This window comes from the organism of the source record quoted next, unplaced genomic scaffold (assembly GCF_019419815.1).
Source record: "Pyrus x bretschneideri cultivar Hongxiangsu unplaced genomic scaffold, Pyrus_bretschneideri_v1 Contig22, whole genome shotgun sequence".
Classification (NCBI taxonomy): Eukaryota; Viridiplantae; Streptophyta; class Magnoliopsida; order Rosales; family Rosaceae; genus Pyrus; species Pyrus x bretschneideri.
Window position 1 is genome coordinate 838,418 of NW_025999524.1, and position 14,281 is coordinate 852,698.

Below are 14,281 nucleotides of genomic sequence, written 5' to 3' on the forward strand. Positions count from 1 at the left end.
ATAGTACTAAGATTGATTTTTTAATATAAAATTTTGATTTTTAATTAAAGTGAATAATATTAATAATCTTTCGTTAAAGTTCTCATTATAATAACTTGCAGGGGTTGGTCACGCTGAGTTGAGTGATCAGCACTCAGCAAACGTTGTTTTAGCTAGTTAAATTGATAAATAAACAGTAATCCAATTTAGATTCTTGGGGTTGAAGGCAGATTCTCTGCCCTTTCACTTTCTGTGTCATTCTATTTGTATGATCACGGTTAAGTTACGTCAATATTTTATATTACTATTTATTTTTATCTTATTATCTCTATAAAAAAACAATATAAAATATTAACGAAGTTTAACTGTAACCTAATAAAATAGAAGAACACAAAAAATGAGAGGGCAGAAAATCTGCCTCCTTGGGGTTTGGGATAAGGATTTTGTATGTGTTGTGGATGAGGACAACAAACTTCTAGGCGTTTCTACAATTTGTGCCAAGTGTGTGCTGGAGCTCCGCTGGATTGGATTTGAAAGATTAGGAGATAGAGAAATATTGAAAGAAAATAATTATAATTTAACGTCAATTTATGTACTAATGTTATAAAATATAACATTAAAAATATTAAATGGTAAAGAGTTCATAAAGAATTCTACTTTTAATATAATTTTCTTATCATTTCTCTTGAAAATTTAGAATTCCCTTTTTATTTGTGTCGCTCGTAAACTTGAAAACTTTGAAAGGTCGCCCTAACCCACAACCGACCAAAAACAACGGTCCTTGAATTCAATATCCAGCAAAGAAAAGAAACCCATATTTCCAATCACGCGCTTTCAACGAAAGGTGGAGTTTGACCAAACAAAAATAGGTAAGCAACATATATGGATTGATTTTATTTTGGACGTTGCAGTTTAACAATATTATATTATAAAGAAAAACTTACACAAGTTATGTACTATTAAATCAAATATTGTCAAATTAGAATGTCACGTGATGAAAATCCGTTATATGTTAATTATTTTCATATACGAGACATGAAAAACTAGTTCTTTTATTTGGATCAATCATGAAAAATTTGTTGCATATATGTTAGTTATTTTCATATATGCAAGCACACATCTGCTAGCTACTAACAGTTCCCAACCTCTCATGGTACGGTCGGTTGTTCTTAATTTCTTACACGCTGACCACGTTTGACTTCGCTTTTGCTAGTCTTCACAGAGAACAATTAACCGATGATGATGATGATGCTATAGTTTGTGTTCATTGTTGAATAGATACTGCACTTTATGACATACAATTTAATGAGAGTAGTATCAAGGTCGGAATTTTATCTTAATAAGGCATAATAAAATGATCCTACGAAGGAATAATGTGAGATATTTCATCAAACGCATAGTTTCTTTCTTTACAAAAGAACTCAAAGTGGGATCAAGGTTGTATAAGAATATCGAAAGAATACAAAAGATATTGGAATCAATGCATTGGCCCCCATTGGGGTTGTGAATAGTTTGTTAGGTACAATATATTTTTCTTTGTGGGAAAGATTATGCGTTTTTTGTACGTTATCTTAGCTGTTTTTTGTACGTTATTTTGTTTTAATTTTTTTCAAATATTTTGTAAAACTTTCATTCTGACTCAGTGTTCACATAATAATGAATAGAACTGGTATTTTGGACTTGACTTGTTAACCCGACTCAACCCATTAATATTAGTATTTGGATGGATCTTAACGGGTTGGATCGCTAACGAGTGAACCCGTTAACAACCCATTAAACAACGGGTCACTTTGGGTCAACTGGTTAGACCCGTTAGCACCCTTTAGTTGAGGATGTTTTAGTAATTTCAGTCAAGCCTTAACAACAAAAAAATAAACTTTATGCAAAAAAAAAAAATAATGATAATAATAATAATAATAATTGTTAACAAATGAAACGGGTGGCCCATTAACTTAACGAATCGGGTTCGGATGACCTGTTAACTTAACGGGTCGAGTTAAACTCAACACAAACCCAATAAACCCGATCTGTTTACAGGTCTATTAATGAATACTTAGGCAGTTAGGCATATAGAGGCAATTGCTTTGATTGGCGCCCTAACGTGATGCCCTAGTGATTAGGGTTAGTTTTGGTATGAAATTGGTGCAGAAAATTAGGGTTAGTAAACCAAACAGATTCGAGTGATATGGCCCGATATTCACATAATAATAATTTGATAAGGGAAGGTGTCCCGCACGTTTTGCAAAACGTGGTGGGATTTTGATGAATGGGTGCATATACAAATTCATTGTTTTTTCTCTTTTTAAAAAAGGGGAGCAGTTCAATTTATTACTACGATTTAGTGATATTTCTCTTCATTTATAAGTAAGAGGTATGTAGATTCGATTATTGCCAAATGTGAATTTAAACCACATTATTGCTAACTCATTGTGAGACTAATCTCATCCCTCTCCCTCAATGTAGATAATATCGGTTGTTAAAAAAAGAAAAGAAAAAAAGGATCAGCTAGTTACTTTGTCATGATAATCCACTTTTTTGGACTAAAAAGACTCATCGAGGCATTCCAACATTCCCTTAATCAACATCGTGTAATCACCAAAGCCATGAATCGATCTAAAAACATATTGTATGAAATGCAAACTTGAAATTCGTCATCTATTATTGAGTCACTTCATGATAATTCATGCAAATTCATTGTCGGCTGTGACAGGATAAATAAATAAAAAAGACAAACAAGTTGGCTCCCGGGCAACTAGAAGCTGCCAGCGGGAGGAATCCCAGCCCCAAATAATAAATAATAATCCCCACCATTATAGAAACAGGGAGTTTGGCGAGCGGTAGTCCATCCTGCGCTGTTGCTAGTTGTACAAAGGCAGACTCGTTGCATGGTTTGATGAGTGCCGTTGTATTCCATCCTACGCCACTAAAATAAAATGTTAGGAAGGTTATATTTTTATGTAACATTAGTGTATTATTGATGTGATAAATTAATGTGTACATATCAGGTTAATAATAAATTTATCTGATTGAATATTGGTTATATGCATCATTTGTCATATGCGATGATACAATAATGTAATTAAAAAAATTGATATTCCTAGCATGGCTCATCATAGAAAATTGCATATCATAACTTCGTTTTTTGCTGTGATACTTACCACAATTTCTATATTACATTTGTACTACCTCTCTAATAGAAGTAGAGCCGACCAAAACAAGTGGATCCTACCTCTATTAAAAGGATAATCCAAACGTGGTATGAAAAATAAGGTAATGGAATATTTTCATAGGTAAATGGTCCCATATTAACTATTTTTTAGGCAAGAACACATGAATTGGATGGACTAAACATAGTTCTGGTTTCATGTTTGGCAGCTAAACTAAATTTTGTATTGGATTAAACGACTAATAATTCACTATCCCTTACCTAATTATTTGGAAGTAATTAATAAAAATGTTTAAACAAAATTGTGAAATGCAACCAAAAAAAAAAGAAAAAAAGAAAAAAGAAAGAAGCAAAGAAAGGATAACTGTAAACTGCCAGAAACGAATACGACAAGACGACGATGTTTGCTTTGATGATACGCTGGCCGCGTGAAAGTCCAGCGCCAAATCTGAAAGTCGGAAAGCAAAGGCCAAATGTTTTGGTCAGCAGAATCTCCTCTATTCTGAAAACTTCTAGTGCATCATTTGCCACATTAATCACATGACGTAATTGATGATTAATAACTGCTAATCCCAATTTTCAAACGTCGTCGTTCTAGAAGCGGAGATCTAGATTGTTAAAGTTGGCCCAACCCCAAAACTGAACTCTCTCAAAATTACCGGGAGGGCACTCCTCTTTTTTCTTCTTCTACATTTATTCCATTGTATCCGTCTCTTGATTTCATTTTATTTTTCCAATCCAAAGGTTAAAAAGGAGTACCGTAACAGAACAAAAACAATAAAAAGGAGTACCGTAACAGAACAAATGGAGATTGCGAAAATCAGTTTCGTTTCAAGAGCATCATCATTCGGGTGCGAAAATCAGTTTCCTTTCAAGAGCATCATCATTCGAGAGTGAAGATTCTGAAATCAATAATGCTACTTGGACACACATGTTGGAATTTTATAATATATAAGTGTGTTTCCACATATAATAGCGTGGTACATCTTTATTAAAAAATGTATAAGCAAGTGTGTCGTTTTGTGCGTAAAAAAAAATCCAATTTAGTCTTACTGGCCCAAAACTTCCTAACCTTAAGTCAATATTCATTGGGCTTTAAGGTAGCAGGCCCAAATTACATGTTGAGCCCAAAAATTCACTCCCCTATCGATTTTCATTTGCAGCAAAAACCCCTTGATCACTCTCTTCCTCTCTCGCAAAACCCTAATTTCAGAGATCCAATGGCGCTGCAACAGTTCGGGCGGACGAAGAGCGTGACGAAGCGGTCGAGCAAGTACTTGGAGGAGGCTCTGTACCTGAGGCTGTTCAAAGACGGCGGCTCCGAGGTGAGCGTTCGGCAGCAGCTCAATGAAGTCCTCAAGAGCCGCAAGCGAGTTTACAAATGGGAGGTCGGCGACACTCTCAAGAAGCTTCGCGAACGCAAGCTTTACTACCCTGCTCTCAAGGTCCGTAATCCCAAAATCCCAACATTTGTTATTGGTTACGGATTTTGCTGCGTATTTTTTACACAAAAGTTGCTCAATTTATGATCTCCGAGAGCAGTATTTATAGATAATTGATTTGTTGAATTTATGCCGAGCTTAGAAGTAGGATTTGATGGATAATTATTTAAAGTGTATGATTTTGAAAACTTAGTAAAATGGTTGGAATTGTTTATTGTAATTTTGATGATTTTGTTCGAGAAATGTTGCATATTTTTTTGTATTGAGAGGTTAGAATGTATGGTTGTTTGTCGAATCGCCAATGTGAACTTACGCTTATATGTATTTTACATGCATTATGGCTATTATTTGTATGTTTTTCTTAGGGGGGAATTGTTCTTGATAGATGCAATTTGAATTGATTTGTGATATCCAGCTCGAGATTAGTATTCCATGTGGATTTCATACAATATATTTTCTAGTCTCTTTTTAGAATGATATTGGATAAGATAAAGCTTGATCCTTCAATATTTTTCTTTGTTGCCTTTCTTTGTTTCTTGTTTTCCCTGTTCTAATTTGAACTGCAAGACTGGACGTAAATGCTAAGCTGTTTAACATTACAGCTCTCGGAAGCTATGGATAGAAGAGGAATGAACAAGACGGTCAGTGATCAGGCAATACATCTTGATCTTGTTGCTAAAGTCCGAGGTATTCCTGCTGCGGAAAGTTATTTCATTGATCTTCCTGAATCAGCAAAGACCCATCTTTGTTACGGGGCCCTGCTCAACTGTTACTGTAAGGAATTGATGACTGAAAAAGCGGAAGCCCTTATAGAAAAGATGAAGGCTCTTAACCTACCTTTAACCTCCATGCCTTATAACAGCCTTATGACCCTTTACACAAAAACTGGAAAGCCGGATAAGATCCCAGCCATCGTACAAGAAATGAAGGCCTGTAATGTCATGCTTGATTCCTATTCATACAATGTTTGGATGCGGGCACTGGCTGCTGTTAATGATATTTCTGGGGCTGAAAGGGTTATTGATGAGATGAAGAGGGATGGTCGAGTTGCCAGTGATTGGACCACGTATAGCAACATAGCTTCAATTTTTGTTGAAGCTGGCATGTTTGAGAAGGCAGAAAATGCGCTTAAAGAATTGGAGAAGAAAAATTTGCACCGAGATCTTTCGGCTTTCCAATTCCTCATTACATTGTATGGTAAAACAGGGAACCTGCGTGAAATTTATCGGGTATGGCGTTCCTTGAGGCTGGCTTTCCCTAAAACTGCAAATATCAGCTATCTGAATATGATCCAGGTGTTGGTCAACTTGAATGATGTACCAGGTGCAGAGAAAACTTTCAGGGAATGGGAATGCCAGTGCTCAACCTATGATATTCGGGTAGCAAATGTTTTGATTGGAGCTTATGCTGAACAGGGTATGCTAGAGAAGGCCAAGGAACTCAAGGAGCTGGCGCGCAGGAGAGGAGCCAAGCCTAATGCAAAAACCTGCGAGATCTTTCTGGATTATTATCTGAAGTCTGGAGACTATCAATTGGCGGTTGATTGTGTTGCCAATGCAATATCCATTGGTAGGGGGGATGGTAGGAAGTGGAGTCCGTCACATAAGATTGTCAAAACTTTGATGGAGATTTTCGAGCAAGAGAAGGATGTTGATGGTGCAGAAGGTTTTCTGGAGACTCTGAAGAAGTCCGTAGAATCCTTAGGGGTTGAGGTGTTTGAATCATTGATCAGAACTTATGCTGCTGCTGGAAGGACAAGTCCTGCTATGCGTGCTCGTTTGAGAATGGAGAAATTGGAGGTGAGTGAAGCCAGTGAAAAGTTGCTCGAGGCCGTATGTGTGGAATGAGATTTGGTTATCTTCCCATATATGTATTTTCTTCAGACTATTTCGAGAAAACGAGTTTCCTTGGTCTTGCCTAGGGGTTTATGTTCTGATAATAAAACGTTCCTTTGTGCACCATAACAAGCAATCATATGATTATTGTTGTAGTTTTGATACTGAATTCAATTCTCGACTTATTCTGCGTTGTACCATTTACAGTATTCAGGTCTGAGAAGAACCAGGATCCCTTTGACCTCTCGTCCAAGCGCACCATCGAGATTATTAAGTCGAACCTTGTTCCACCCAAGAAGCCCAACTTCTAGCAGGGACACGTCGACTACTACATGTGCATCTCTAATAAAAACGTAATTTTTTTTTGTATTTTTGTCTCACTCGAACTTATGTTTGTCACACGTTATGTGATAGATGTGCATGTGCTAATAGGGCAGCCCTACTGAAAGTTTCTTCTGTGAAACGAACACTGGTATAGCTGATGGCTATGATACATTGTCAATCTATTCCGGGCCACCCCCCCAACCGCACAATGTGTCATGGTGAGTGGCTGTTAGTCACCACTCGCAAAAGAGTATTGGATAGGATTGTCTCGTGCATCAACTTACTCACGTAATGGGTAAATGCCGGCATTATACAATCGTGTTCGATGAAAAATTCTTCTATGCAGACGGGTGCACACTCACAAGGGAGTGAAACCCCTTGGCACCCCACCATTGAGTGAGACGAAGACTTGGCCTACCAAAACTTTCTCCACACCACATGTACAGTTAGTGAGAGCTCCATTAAAACGTAATGGAAGACCAGGCATTCCATTTGAATCATCTTTTCCAAAGTCAATGCTCTTAACAGTCAACTACTCTGAGAGAGAGAGAGAGAGAGAGAGAGAGAGAGTTTCATATATATATATATATGGAATACGACTTCAATTCATGCAACATCATGGCATGTGAATGTGATGTTCATGTGCTCATCTCATCAGTCATGTCGATAATCCACATTCCATGCATTCTCTGGCTTAAATTACAGGTCGACAGATTTGACTTTTCGTTTATTCCACTAACCACCGACTTGGCTTCCAAGTCAGATTCTCTTTTTATCTCTTTTATATTCTTCACTTGTTGCTCTGCTACAAAATAAGAGAGACTTCAAGGCATCCCTTTGTATCATTTCACTGCTGCGACAGTGGAGGATACATGAATATTTCTTTTCGCACGTCATTTTACTTAGGTGCTCCAGACCTTTTACTTTACTTCAGCCTCTTTCGGACATCTTTTTGAATGTCTTATCTCTTTGACAATTATACTCAAATGTATGATCAATAGAACATTAGATAACATATCCAATATACAATAACCCTAATACTAGACGACTCGTTTCCATTGGAAGGAATCTGGTTTGCATGATAGTGTCGACACCTTTTTTATATAGCATCAAGCTTAATTATGACTAATAGGAAATAAAGTAAACTTTAAGAAAAAGACTGAATCCCAAATCATGCATGGAGGAGGCATCGTCGACATTTTCATGTGGGAACACGAAACAAGGACTCAGAAATATGCTTAACATTGGCACCGTATGTCAATAATTAATATGTTGTATAATTAGTTTTGGGGTTCTAGGTAATTAAATACATTATTGTATAGTTTAATGATTTTGTGTGCGTGTGTGTGAAACAGTGTCATTGTCTTCAATGGCAAGGAACCCAACATATAATCCTTGGGCACAGCTTCGGCTTCACAGTTGTAACCTTCGGCACGCATGGGATGGGACACCAACTTGTAATTATCTTTAATTAACAAAAAATAGTTTATTTAATCTTATATATTATTATGCTTTAAGCACTGGACCACATGGTAATGATCTATAGCTATGGACTATAGGGTTTTTTTATGCACAATAAACTAGATAGGGTGTTTAAGGCTACACTATTTTATTATTTTGGGTTTTTGAAACGTTTTCCACTCAATAACGTTTACTTTTCTTTTGAACCAATTATGATTTTTTTTTTTTTCTTTCTAAAAAGGAGACTAGCGGGTGGATCGACTATGACAGTTCACTTTTTTGAGGGTCGAAAAGACTCCTAAGACGTGCTGCAGAATACGGACTTGAAATTCATCTCCATCACTGGACCATCCTATGGCGGTTGACCAATTATGATTGTTGGGAGAATGTAATTTTCAATGGGAAGCGATTTATACGATGTTTTGTGTTATACATGCATTTAACTCTCTTTTAATTTGTTCAATCTGATGGCTAAAAAAATCCAAAAAAGTGAAAATTAATTGCGCAAAAATCATACACAATTTCGCATATACAACATAGGTGAAAACAAAGCACAAAAGAATGAAATCAAGCCATAGTATATTCACTATTTTTTTTTGTTGCCCAAAATTTACATAGAAGTCCCTAAGGGTGGTATAATGAATAAATCACCAGTTAGCTGGGAGAAAAAGAAAGAGGGATTAACAAAGGAAGACAAATACAAGAATACCCAAACTGAACTGACGATGGATTAACCCAAAATCACCCAAGAAAAAAGAAAATTGAAAATTTAATATTATGTAAATATAAAATCCTAGCTCTATACCTTTCCCTTAGGGACACCTCACATTTCTTCCAGGACCTCCATAGTAAAAATAATTCCCCCAAACGTTGTTAATCCCCCCTTGAATATCATAGCAATTTGGATGATCAGCCAAAACTTTGAGGTTGGATAATGGGATTAAGCTATTATCCCAATCCACAACCTGCATGTTTCGAAAATATGAAGCTTTTCCAAACCCTTCACCTGCAAAGTGCCCACTGCCCATCTGTGTGGCTGTGTGGGAGCCTGAAGGCCTCGAGTTCACAACTTCTCCCCCAAATTGTACCATGCTTGCGTGGTTTTGAAGGTGAGTGAACAAGAATGATGGCCAGTATCCGACTAGGACTCCGTTCCCGAATTCTAGCCACCAATTTCCATGCTTTGGATCCTACAATATGCACAAGTAATTAGGGTTACTATAAGTTTTTACTTTCTTCTTCTTCACTAGTGCGACTCACTCATGAAAACTAGTTAGTTGGTTCGTGAAACTAATACACTTTCTATTATTCGAGCGATATTGAGGAGGGGAAATTAAACAGAGAACTTAGGTACTTAAACACTTTAGCTACAAAGGACTTGCATGCATGGTGATTACAAAAGCATATGGGAAGTGAGTAAAATGGATAAAGCAAAACCAAGTTTATTGTACTATATATGTCACCTTGAGGAGTCAAAATAAGAAAACCCTAGAAAAGAAAAAGCAAATGATGGAAGAGCCAAGGAGCTCTTTCTCTAGTGAAAAAAAGAGAAGGGAATCCAGCAAAGCAGAAAGCACGAGGAATTTACAGCCCATTATTTTGGACTTTACCACTGCAGCAGGCACGCCTGCGGATAATTTTTTTATTTTTATTTCTGGTGTTTGGGTTTTCTTTATTTTTATCATTTGTGGATAAATTGTTTGTTGTTGCAGTTCAGGCGTTTGGCTAAGGTTATTTAACATGGCAATCCTCTAGCACATGTGACACTGCTAAATCTGTGGAGGGCCTATTACTGACCATCGGATTTGCAGACTTTTTGAACTTTTCCTGATTTGGGAAACTATGCAAATCGCTCGGTCAAAGTGTCATCCATCACCAAATAACTATCCTATATAGTATTTACCTTCCAGGTATATAGGGACCTAGAACATTTTTGGCTATGGGTCCTTAAGCACCTAACTTTGCATGCACAAAAATGGACCAATAAGGTGGGAGTAGGATTTTCTCTTCTCTTAATTTCTTTCCCTTCCCTCTTATTTAAACTGTTAAGATTGAACCATATCACATCTTGTTTTGAATTTTTTGTAGAAAAGAACACAAAAATAAAAGTATGAGAAGAGGGGAGGGGAGGAGAGAATCCTGCATAACTTTTTATTGAGCGAGAAAGTGATATATTCATTGACATCATAACTAAAAACCTGTAGATCACTACTATTTCCATGCCAGATTTACTAAGGTTTTTTTTTTTTGGGGGGCGGGGGGGTGGGGGGTTGGTGGGTGGGGTGGGAGTGAGAAAAAGCATGTTTAAATATCAATTAACTTGCTTAATTAGAGGTAAGGGATATAAGCGCATGTTTAAATTTTCAAACTATAACGGATTTGCCCCTTCTATGCATCCCCTATGCCCACAGTTTAAACTAGTTTAAAATAAAAACCTGGTATGAAAAGAAAAGGTTACCTTCCAAATTAACAAGCTAATATCAAATTGTCCACCATGGTAGGAAGAAGTTGGAGAAATTGCGGCTCCAATGGCAATTCTACTATTCGTCTGAACAAATCCAGAACACAGTAAATTGTAGCATCCAGTTGCTTGATATGCATCCGTCTGCAAAATAAATAATATAATAATTATTCTTATTATGGTGTGTAATTATTATTATTATTACATCTTACTTATTATCAGTATTATTATATCTTATGCTTGTCGTCGAAGGCAAGGTGATTTTGTATACTTACAGTCCAATAAGTAAAGAATCTAGGGTAGTTGTCCCCATACAGCTCTGGACTGACCTGCACAAAATTAAATGAATTTAGCCCCCCCATTAATGTTATACATTACAATGCAGAAGAACAAGATGAAGACGACGACTCAAAGAATAGAGGTGGTTGAGCTGTGTTCACTGCCTTATATGTCAAAATTATTGATTTGTACTCTATGCATTGAAATTCAAATAGTCTGCCACCATCGTATTGCGCGTTACACTGTATCTTTCATGGGTTAAATCACTCTCAAACTTGTAATCCTACATAAATAAATAAAGTCGGAGAGACGCTCAACATGTAATGAAGACCGTAAATATGGATATATGGTCAATTTACTGTCTGCTTAGGGTCAGTCGGTTGTGTTTTCTATTAAAAATTTGTAATCAATTCTATCGGTGCATGTTTCGAGAATCCTAGCCCTACCAGTTCAATAATTAAACAGAGAAAGAGAGAAAATTCAAGGTTAATTAGAGGGGAAGTTTAGTGATGAAAGATACACATGCCTGCCAACCAGCTTCAATGGTGTTGAGGTCATCACCAAATGAACCAGAGATGACCCACATCTGGGACAAGCTGAATTCATATTGATTAAAAACTTTGGGGGCCCAGACATTGATGCTAGCTTTGGCTCCATAGTATTGATCTCCACTCACATACCCAACTGCATGCTGCAAAGTGCAAACCCAATTATCACAAAACATAAACCACAGTCAGTGCATAATTATTTAATTTAATCTTCACTAATTTGATTTTTCATGTATTTGTGTTCTTTTTTTTTTTTTTTTGCCAAATTTTTCATGTATTTTGTTAGAAAAAACATTCTGCAGGGCATGAAAACATGGTGGAGTTGCAAGTTCCTTGGGAATTAGTGCAACTCCAAGCAGCAAAAGCAGCCATGAAAGTCTTTAATTACTACTAATGGAAACTGGAAACTCAACTGAGAAAAAATTGCAGGAAAAAAACAGTAGATCACCTACATTGGTCTCAAATATATATTAAAAAAAAAGAGGATGACTTAATTGAAAAAATTAGTAAAAAAGCAGTTTTTGTACTTACACTCTTTCATTCATTTATTTAATTAAGTCTAATCAATTACTAATTGACTGAAATTAATTAAATTAAAATGATAGTGACTCTTCGGAGACAAATTCTGAGAATTCCTCTGTTTCTTGTTTGTACAATTTACAAGCACTAACCTCATGGCCATTACTGGATGTATCTCTTCTGACATGCCTTCTTAACTTTCTTCCAAATCTTCTAACAGAGCTGGCTCTCATCATATCTTCCTCTCTTGTTCTTCTAATTGGAAGTGTTCCTTCTGGGCAGAGATTTCCTGACATGCTCCACAGCTGGTAATTTTCAGCGGCGATTCCTGGCGGGTTTTGGCCTTTCGGTCTCTCCGGCGGATCCTAAAAAATTCAAGTAAAAAAAGTTATCAACTTATCAAGACTTTTCCTTTGACGGCTCGTCAGCTGATGACCAGTTTGATAACCATTTCGTTTTTTAAGATTTTAGTTTTCATTTTTTATTTTTTGTGCAATGTTTGACAAAAGAAATGAAAACTAAAAACTTTTAAACGAAATAGTTATCATACTGCCATTTAGAGTTATGATTTTCTAAGAACCTCGAGAAAATTTGAATTCGCTCAAGGAAGAACTAAGTACCAATGGCTTCTGTCCTTTTAACTGGGGATGATCGAAAGCTGGTTGGTGATGAGAGAGAACACAATCTATAAGATCGCCATCCGGACTCTGCAGAAGTAACAAATTAAATATAAAAAAAAAAGTAAAAAGAACAAAACAGAGCAAAAACAGAGGGAAAACAGAGCAAAATTAAAGACAAAATGCCTGAAATGTCTTGAGAGCAGGCTTGTTGATCTTGTTAAGACGTGCTCTTATAGTCTTCAACTTTTTCAATTCTTGCTCTGGCTTCAACGTCTGATTGGCGGCGGTTTCGCGGCGGATATCGGAAGATTGTGCTACCGGACACATTGAAGAAGCAACAAGAAGGAAGCAAATAACAGAGGGAATGATTGGGGAAATCTTGGAGTAGCTACAAGCCATATTGCTTGAGAAGTTTTCTTGTTTTTTTGCTTTTGTTGAATCCTCTTGTTGTTGTTGTTGGTATTGTCTTCTTCTGTAGTCATGAAATTTGCAGCATAAAATATTGGTGCTATTTTTTGTCCATGGAAGCTCAGCTCCCACCAAAGCCAGTATCCAATACATGGTGACCATATTCTAAGAAGAAAACCTACTCACTCCCTCACCATTTCCAAGGATTTTGAACCCTAAAAAAATATGAGAAAAACTTGCTTCTATTCTTCTTCTTCTTCTCTCTCCCTCCTCTCTGTTTCTCTCTCTACAGCTCTAGAGAGGTTAAATTGAGCTTCTGGGCACAAGCTGATTAAAAAAAGAAGCAAATGGGTTGTGTTTTCTTAAAGTTTTGGCCATGTGGATGTGGAGTTATAAATACTGGATAGCGATGAAATCATGCTCAAAATTTTAAATTAGGAAAATAAAATAGAAAAAGAAGAGAGAGAGAGATAGAGAGGTTATTGTGTGTAGTGTGTGTTTCCAGTCTCCAATACAAAGACTGAAACTTTAGCTTTTGTGTTAATTTTATAGGGGAAAACGCGACTGATTTCTGCTGTTCTTTATTTGTTGGCCCAAGGAAGAGATTGGAATTACGCTCGAGTTTGGGTATCAAAAGTTCTTCGCTTTGGCTGTCCCTTTCTCCCCTCCCTAGATGTTCTTTCTGTCAGCTGTGCTAGGTTTGTACCACTATTCACATATATTTTTTTACTTCTTACATACCATTCTTAATCGAACCATCGGATTGAAAACATTGAAGAAGATCAATGAAAAAAATTAACAATGATATGTGAAAAATAACAAGGAGCGTGTGAATAGCACTACCCATCATATTATCCCTCACTTTTTAATTAGTGGTAGAATATCACAGTCACATTGTTACGCATTTCACTAACGCATTGGTTAAACTACAAGTAAATGACATAATTGATACAAATAGATTAAAATATATTATATAACAAATAGATAGATAATATCATATGTCAGTACGATAATCATACAGAAAATTTTTAATAGTTTACATACTAAAAAACAACACACTCTAATTTTTGTAGTGTATTATTTTTTGGTGTCATTTTATTTCTCAGGGATTGGATATTAGAATACATTGTGTTGATTTAATATTTAATTATAGCATCCCTTAATCTAAATGGGATTTCATCTGAGAACAATGCACCTTTTGAAGCTGTCGTTTTATGCGAGGTATTAGCCAAATGGTCT

The 14,281-nt window shown here is 36.3% G+C and overlaps 2 protein-coding genes across 2 annotated transcripts; one reads left to right on the forward strand and one right to left on the reverse strand.

Moving 5' to 3' along the window:
* The first annotated feature begins 4,305 nt into the window (after positions 1–4,305).
* LOC103949797 (pentatricopeptide repeat-containing protein At1g60770) lies at positions 4,306–6,591 on the forward strand. The gene is made up of 2 exons (XM_048585249.1): positions 4,306–4,590; positions 5,190–6,591. The coding sequence occupies exons 1-2, from the start codon at positions 4,366–4,368 to the stop codon at positions 6,432–6,434; spliced, it is 1,470 nt and encodes a 489-aa protein (XP_048441206.1). The 5' UTR covers positions 4,306–4,365; the 3' UTR covers positions 6,435–6,591.
* A 2,178-nt stretch (positions 6,592–8,769) lies between these two features.
* LOC103949795 lies at positions 8,770–13,600 on the reverse strand. The gene is made up of 7 exons (XM_009360909.3): positions 12,818–13,600; positions 12,635–12,721; positions 12,167–12,379; positions 11,474–11,638; positions 10,944–10,997; positions 10,666–10,812; positions 8,770–9,397 (listed from the first exon to the last, which is right to left on the reverse strand). Exons 1-7 carry the CDS (start codon positions 13,202–13,204, stop codon positions 9,020–9,022), a joined length of 1,431 nt encoding a protein of 476 aa, XP_009359184.2. The 5' UTR covers positions 13,205–13,600; the 3' UTR covers positions 8,770–9,019.
* Between the last annotated feature and the right edge of the window lie 681 nt (positions 13,601–14,281).